Source organism: Manacus vitellinus, unplaced genomic scaffold, assembly GCF_001715985.3.
Source record: "Manacus vitellinus isolate BGI_N305 unplaced genomic scaffold, ASM171598v3 scaffold_25_pilon, whole genome shotgun sequence".
Classification (NCBI taxonomy): domain Eukaryota; kingdom Metazoa; phylum Chordata; class Aves; order Passeriformes; family Pipridae; genus Manacus; species Manacus vitellinus.
In genome coordinates, this window is record NW_021939882.1 from 9,528,509 (window position 1) to 9,536,271 (window position 7,763).

Here is a 7,763-nt window from a genome sequence, read left to right on the forward strand (position 1 = left end):
TTTTGCTGTTGTGCTCCGAGCACCATGTCAAATTCGGGCTCCCACCAAGACACTGGGAACAAGCCAGAGACGGAAAAAAATAACCAGGATGACTCTCAACCCCCCGTCAACTCCGAGAGGAGGAACAAAAGTGGAATAATAAGTGAACCTTTGAACAAAAGTCTTAAGAAGTCCCGTCCACTCTCCCACTATTCCACCTTTGGTAGCAGCAGCTCGGTAAGCGAACATTCAGAGAAAGGCAACCCCTTAGCTAATGGCAACGATGCGATTGTGGATAAAAGTCATTCTACCTCAAAGCACAAAAACATCTCTAGTATGCTGAGCAAATTAGACCGGATGTCGGAGCTCTCCTCAGAAGGACAGACCGCCCTCCAACAGTTTGCTCAGTCGACAGAAATGCTCAAAAGAGTGGTACAGGAGCATCTTCCTCTAGCAGGCGAGCACGGGACTGGTATCTCTGACATGGAGGCAGTCTCAGCTGCAGAGACAATGAACGGCCCCTCTGATTTTCCTTACCTGGGGGCTTTTCCCATCAACCCAGGCCTTTTCATTATGACCCCTGCCGGCGTGTTTCTGGCAGAGAGCGCGCTCCATATGGCTGGCTTGGCAGAGTATCCCATGCAGAATGAGTTGGCATCTGCCATCAATTCGGGGAAAAAGAAACGGAAAAGATGCGGCATGTGCCCGCCCTGCCGAAGACGGATAAACTGCGAGCAGTGCAGCAGTTGTAGGAATCGCAAAACTGGCCACCAGATTTGCAAATTCCGAAAATGTGAAGAACTCAAAAAGAAGCCTTCTGCAGCACTGGAGGTAACCGGCCCCTCTCAGGCACCCTAACCCCTCCTCGGGCTGCGCTCCTGGGTTCGGATCTTGCCCTAGATAATAAAACACCTGGTACTTCTTACTTTTTTTTTATTTTTCCCTTTTCCATTAACAGCTCTCGCAGTGAGATTTGTGCTCTGCCCAGTGCCCCCAGACCCTGTCCCCCCTTGCACACTGGGATTGATTGGTGTGGGGAGGAGGGCTGGGGTCTCTTCCTGGGGCACCTGGGCATGCTGAGCTCCACCCTCCCCTTTGCAGGAATGGGGGCTCTGCTGGGGTTTTGGTGGTGGTATCCCTTGTCCTGAGCAGATGGCAGCTCCCTGAGCTGGGGAGCAACGTCTAACCCCAGGGGGTGGGGAGGCAGGGGGTGACTTTTTGGGGCAAAACTCAGAGTAAGTGGTGATGGTGAAACCTGTGGCTGGGGTGCAGCCAGAGCCCAGCCCCTCAGCTCACCCTGCTCTGAGCAGGAGCACAGTGGTCCCTGGTTTTGGGGGCAAACTGCTACAGTGTGCACTGGGCAGCATCCCCTGTGGTGTGGCTGTGCCAGGTGTCCCATCCATGGGCCAGCAGCCATTTGGGGTGGTCAGGATGAGGCCATAAGGCACCAGTTGGATTTACCAGTGCTGCAGTCCCCTCTGGCAGTGCACCTGCTTTGGCACCCAGCGGAGCTGGGAGCACCCCTGCTCCTGCTGGGGATGCCCAGGTGCCCTGGGGTGAGGTGCTGGGATGGTGCTTGGATTGTCACCACCCACCATGGCCCAGTGTGGATGTTGCCCTTGGATTTGGAGGAGCTGTTGGGTTGGGGTGTCACCTTGCCAAATCCACCGGGGACGTGTGACATTCATGTGGGGACCGCAGGGAAAGCCCAGTTATTGTGTGAGTCTGAAATTCAGCCTGGGGCCATGGGCAGCTGCTGGTGACGTGGTGTGGTGTGGGTGAGGGCTGGGTGCCCATGCAGGGATGTCCCATGGTGCTGCACACCCATGGGTGCTCTGGGCCTGTCTGCAGGGTCCCCAACGTGTTGTGCTTAAGCCAGGTTTGGTTTTTCTGTGAGCTGATCCCACCATCAGCTGTGCTTTGTCCTTCTGGTGAGCACATCCCCAGAGCTGGCAGAGGCTCAAAAGTCACCTGGACATCAGAGCTGGATCGTGCATCCTGGCGTGAGGGCATTGCCCATCCTCTGGTGGTCCCAATGCAACCAAAACCCGCCGCTCCCTTAGCCACGTCCTACATTTTTCAATTAGCATCAGCTCTGAATGAATACTGAAGGGGAAAAAAAAATCCATTTGGGTGGTGGGGATGAGGAGAGGGGGACTGTGTCTTTCAAAAACCGCTGTATTGCTAAATTATATTCTTGTTCTAATTTGCTGAGTCAGTGATCTGGAAAAAGGGAGAAAGGGAAAAAAAAAAAAGTTCATTTCTTCCAAAGAGTCCTAAAGCGGGTCAATAGACTCAGAGCTCGCAGCAGCCGGAGGAGACGCTCCCTTCTCCCAGTGCTGTGCTGGGTCCAGGGGTGATAAATAGCACCAGGAGCCCGTGAAACAGTCACCCCTGTGATTGGCTTCTCCATCTCACGACTGGCTGAGAAACTGGGGCCACTGAAATAGGGCTCTTCATGTGGTGGAGTTGGGCCTCACCAGAGATGAGTCCCCGTCCCTCCTGGGCGCAACCTTTGATGTGTTGAGGCTGAAGAGAGATGTTGTGCTGGTGGGGGTGGAAGCCTGGGTAGGTGTGGGTCACGCCAGGGCATCACCAACCCTTTTTCAGGACAGATCCTCCCCTCTCTCACAATATCCACTTGCACCGTGTGTTGACCTTGATAGAGTTGAGCAAGACTGTGGCTGGGTCAGAGACACCGTGACCCCAGCTTATGTCCCAGGGTCACCTGGGTCAATGGCTGGGTTGTTAAACCTAACCCTATGTCAACCAGCCTTGGTCATATGTGGTGTTGGGCCAGTGCAGGGCAACAACCAGCACCTGCCTTGTGGTGGAGACCAGTCTGGAGAAGGCCAGGATGGACTGCTGGTCCTGGTGGGGTGCCATCACACCGTTGTACTTGATACTGGGACAGAAGGGGCCACTCAGTGGCCCTTTATATGGAGCTGAAACATTCACAGGCCTTTGTGAAGCATCATCCCCCTCTGTCAGGAGTGGTGCCATTGCCTGGGAGAAGGACAGTGGCTCTGTCCTGCCAGCCCTGTGCATCCAGAGGAACGTCCTCAGAGAGCCCGGACAGGGGCCGCAGCTGTGATTAAACATTGATCTAAAATCAAGCAGTAAAAAAAAAAATAGAATTAAACCTTTATGGCGGCATAAAAAAACGAGCTAAATCCCTCAGCCACCATTAAGCTTTATCTGCACATCTACAGGGCCTGAATAACCAGTTACTGCTGGTGTCCCACTCTGGTGGTGGCTGCCTGGGGCTCTGAGACCAGTGAGGCAGGTTGGGTGCTCGGAGCAGGCAGCAGCACGTCCCTGCACTGACCAGGCTCCTCTGGGCTCTTCCAGCCCCAGCAACCCCGGCTAATGCCGTGGGGACTGCTGGCCAGGTCACCCTGAGCTTGTCTGCAGAGCTGTAGGTCACACAAAGGCCACGAATAGTTGGGATTTGACTCAACAGAACTGTTCTCTATCCAGAGAAGCTCTGATGAAGTGCCTTGAGGCCCCAGATAGCGCCGGTGAGGGTCATTGCCACCCTCACGTCGGCCTCACAGAGAGACCCTCACCACAGAGGGCAAGGGGTGAGGGTTTTAAACTGAAAGAAGGTAGATTTAGGTTGGACTAAAGGTAGATTTAGGTAGAAATGTGCTGAGGCCCTGGCACAGGTTGCCCAGAGAAGCTGTGGCTGCCCCATCCCTGGAAGTGTCCAAGACCAGGTTGGACGGGGCTTGGAACAACCTGGTCTTGTGGAAGGTGTCCCTGCTCATGGCAGGGAGTGGAATGAGGTGATCTTCAAGGTCTCCTCTAACCTAAACCATTCTGTGAGTCTGTGATTGTGATGATGAGGGGGATCAATCCTGGGCATCCACATTAGAGCTGGTTGTCCAGCTTCCTTTAATAATGAAGGAGCAGAGGTGTTTATCAGACATCTCCTTTCAGACCCATAAGGAGCCCCCTCACCCCTTGTTCCTCTCTCCTGGGATGATGGATCTGGGCTGGTGGCCTTTGCTGGATAGTCCACCATGCTGTGCCACAGCCCTGTGCATTGCCAGGCAGAGGCACTTGGGCCTTCCCCAGATGCCTGATTTTGTGTCACAGAGACTTTTGGAGAAGGGGTGATGCCTGCAACTTGTGGCTGCCCCGGCTCAGTTTGCCCAGAGGACCTGACAGGGGCCGGGAGCAGGAGCAGGAGTGATCTGTCAGCAGCCTGGTGGCACCACCAGCTCTTGCCCATTCCAGCCCTTCGCCTCCCTCCCCTTGCCCAAGCCCCGTGTGTGGGTTGTGGTGCCCATGGAAGTGAGCACGTCAGGGTCCCCCAGGGACGCTGCCCTGGTTACTCATTGAGGCTTGGTGGGTGTCTTGATCCAAGAGGAGGACCCAGTGAGATCAGTCTGACTCCTGTGTGGGGTTTGAGACCAGAATGTGGCATGGGTTTGACTCTTGGGATGCTACATGAGGTGTTCTAGGCCTGCATATGGGCTCAACACCAGGAGCTGGGGCTGTGTCCTCCCCACCCCATGGCAGCCCAGTGTGCTGTCCTGAGCCCATCACCACGGCCTGTGGCCTCTTCCCATTGGTGTCCCTTGCTTGTTTGTTGATGCAGGAGCTGAATGCAGGGCCCTCTGAGGGGACTGTGTGTCTGTCTAGCACGGCTTGGCCTCGCTTGGAGGCTGTTGGCACTGAGAGATGTTGTGGTCCTTGCATACTCTATCCGTGTTCCCATGAACATTGAGCAGGTTTTCCACCCCATCCAGCTGGGAAACATCCCTGGTTCTCCTTCCAGAGGACCACAGTGCTGTTGGGGCATTGCCTGGAGGTGGCTTCAAAGAGGTCTCATCTGTTGTTGGGCATGTTGTTGGGTGTGAAGTTGAGCCTGGTGGGACTCATCCCTCTTCCCCGTGAGGTGCTGAGAGTTCCCTGCTGGTGCCCAGGGTTGCTGTGTTGGAATCAGGGTTGTTCATTGGGGCCAGGGATGATGTTCCCTGTGTCCCGAGCAGCTCCCTGCCTGGTGTCCCCAAGCCTGTCCAGCTCAATCCCTGCCTCAGTTTGCACCTAAATGCACTCCTAAACCCATCTGTTGGTTTGGGTCCCGTCCTGTGGGTGTCTGTCTGTCCATCCATAGCAGGGACAGTGGGGGCTGGCACCAAGGGGGCTGTTGTGCCAACCCCCCATGGCCTGACCATTGTGCTCACGGGAGGGGAAGTTGGGGGCTGTGCCACTGTCCCAGGGACACGGGAATGTGGGAACATTGGCCGAGCTGCTGTGCCTCTGCCCTGCCAGAGTGGGAGGCTGGCAGTCGGGGGACCCCAAGATTCCCTCCAACTGGCATCCTGGGTTGGAAATCTTGGGATACACGGCTGCACTGGGAGGTGCTGAGCCCGGGGTGAATCTGTCCCGAGGCAGCTGGCCGGGGTGCTGGGCTGGGGTGAGGGGTGGGTGCCCAGCCCTGCCGGACCCGACCTAACGCCTTGTCCCTTCTTCTTCTGTCCCCCCTCCCTGTCTCTCTTCCTTTCCAGAAGGTGATGCTTCCTACAGGAGCCGCGTTCAGATGGTTCCAGTAGGAACGGGAATCCCAAAGCTCTGTCATCCAAGTGCAATGTCACTGCTTGCTTGTGTTGTCTCAGGCAAGGGATTTTTGGCTGAAATGAATGGATGCACCTGTGTCTCTTTAGAACCAAAAATATTTTCTCGCAAATCTCATTCCTGTTTTTATAATTTTTTTTTTCTTCTTTTTTTTCTTTTTTTTTTTTTTTGCGTTCGTTTTAACATCTTCGAGTCCTAGTCAGACATTTAACTGCTTTTCAAATAAAAAACAAAAAAAAAAAATAATTAAAAGAAAAAAACAATGGATCTGTAAAGTACCAAGACTTAATAGACAGAGTATGGACAATCAGTTTCTTTCTGTGTTTTGGTGTTGATGTTGTTTATGTGTGAAAGATGCAGTACTTGTGTAGGGAATGTAAATTTACAGTAACCTTTTAAAATCTAGTTACTAATAAGCACTACTGTAATTTAGCACAGTTGTTTAATTGCACCCTCATTTATACTTTTTATTTGATTCTTTCCCATCATACAATAGAGTGGATAGTTTCTAGAATGCCTCAACTTCATGTTTATAAATGAGAATATGTTTAAAGCGATGTAGTATCCCTTCTCCTCGCCATTCACCTCTGGAAAGTTTAACCCACAAGAGGGTTGGTATAAAAGGTTGAAGAAAACAATTGCTACACAACCGGCGGAATTCCAAAAAAAAAAAAAAAAAAGAAAAAAAAAAAAAGAAAAAAAAAAAGAGTAAAAAAAAGTCAAAAAAAAAAAGTCATTGTTAGTTTATTAATATAGAACCAGAAATGCTGCGTACAGAAAATCCTCCTAATTGCAACGGTTTACTCCTAGAAGTAATTTTTGTAAACTTACGGAAGTTCAAATCAAAATAAACCAGAATATTGCAGGACCTGTGCTGAAGCAGTTACACAAAGTGATATTTCTCTTCTGTTCACCCCCCGTCTCTCCAGCTCTCTCTCCATCATTAAATTGAAATGCTGTTTGTAATGTTTTAGCGATCCAGGCTGTTTTTGTGAATAAAATGAATGCATGTTTTGTGTCATGATTTCCAGCTTGGTTATTTCTCTCCCACCCCTCTGTCCAGCCCTCCGGGCCCCCCCAGTAGCCATGCTGGCCGAGGTCCCTGTGCCCCCACCTGCCCACGTGCCGTGGTCCTGCCGGAGCGCGGTGGGATGGGACGGTGTGATGAGCCGAGCTGGAGTCGCCCCGGCTGCTAAATCCCCACAGTTAATCCCAGCAGTGGCTGAGCTAAGCCAACCTGGCTCCTCCCGGGGATATTTCCCAGCTTGACCTGCCCAGAGTTTTACCCAGCAGCGCCAATGCCATTGGTTTTGGTGAAATAATGTTATTAGTGGGTCACAGAGAACCTCGGCGAGGCTCGTTTGGTTGGGACAAGTCTAAAACGAGCTGCCAAAGGTGAGTGGGCTCTGGGTGGCTTTCCAGACTTGGCCCTGTGCTGGCACTGGGTCAGCAGGAACTGTCTGGGACAACCAGACGGGCTCGACCACGGACAATCCATCATGCTCACTGTTGGTGCTTTGGGTGCTGTGCAGGTGGGCTGGGTGCCTCTGTCCAACCCCCAGGAGGTTCTCCAGCGTCATCCCAGCCTGGCAGGAGGTAGATCCGGCTGGACCCAGCTCTGCCTTGCCGGGAGGAGGTAGCAAGAGCCTTTTTCCCCAGCTCCAGCCAGCATTTGGACCGGCATCTGTTGGCCAGATGTGCACTCGGCAGAGGGGGGTGACAGCGGTGCATAAACTCTGTCCCTGCCTGGCAGAGACCTGCCGGGATGGAGCAGAAAGTTCTCGGGGAAAACTGCCCCAAAAGCCCCCTCCAGCAGCATTCCACCCAGATGGTTTGGAGCCCAGACTCAGGCACCCCGGTCACACCAGTGCCTGAGCCCAGGGGTGCCTGTGGGAACGACTGGAGCACGTGGTGACAGCAATGTTGCTGGGCCAGCATGGGGAGGGACAAAGCTCCAGGCCTGCGGGGACAGACTGAGCCTGCCTGTGCCCCAGCAGTGGCATTCCCAGCTCGGCTCCGACTGGGGTGGCACTGGCAAGGGGCTGCTGTGAGCTGGTTCCCAGTTCGTGCTGCTCGGGCAACAGCCGAAATCACTTAGCAGGAATGTGGTGGGGGGTGTTATGGGAAAAAGGAGTCTGGCTGTTCCTTTTACGACTGTGGCTGAGGGTTGGGGCTGTGTGAAGGCACAGCCCTGGCAC

At 53.5% G+C, this 7,763-nt stretch overlaps 1 protein-coding gene across 2 annotated transcripts; it reads left to right on the forward strand.

Annotated features, from left to right (window-relative positions):
• Positions 1–6: 6 nt before the first annotated feature.
• On the forward strand, positions 7–6,589 carry CXXC5 (CXXC finger protein 5). 2 transcript variants are annotated; one of them, XR_001920805.2, is made up of 2 exons: positions 7–894; positions 5,499–6,589. XR_001920805.2 is itself a non-coding variant. In XM_008932499.4 (2 exons), exons 1-2 carry the CDS (start codon positions 25–27, stop codon positions 5,541–5,543), a joined length of 831 nt encoding a protein of 276 aa, XP_008930747.1. In that variant the 5' UTR covers positions 7–24; the 3' UTR covers positions 5,544–6,589. The 2 variants fall into 2 exon arrangements, 1 of the variants encoding a protein (XP_008930747.1); XM_008932499.4 differs by having other exon boundaries at positions 7–810.
• The last annotated feature ends 1,174 nt before the right edge of the window (positions 6,590–7,763 follow it).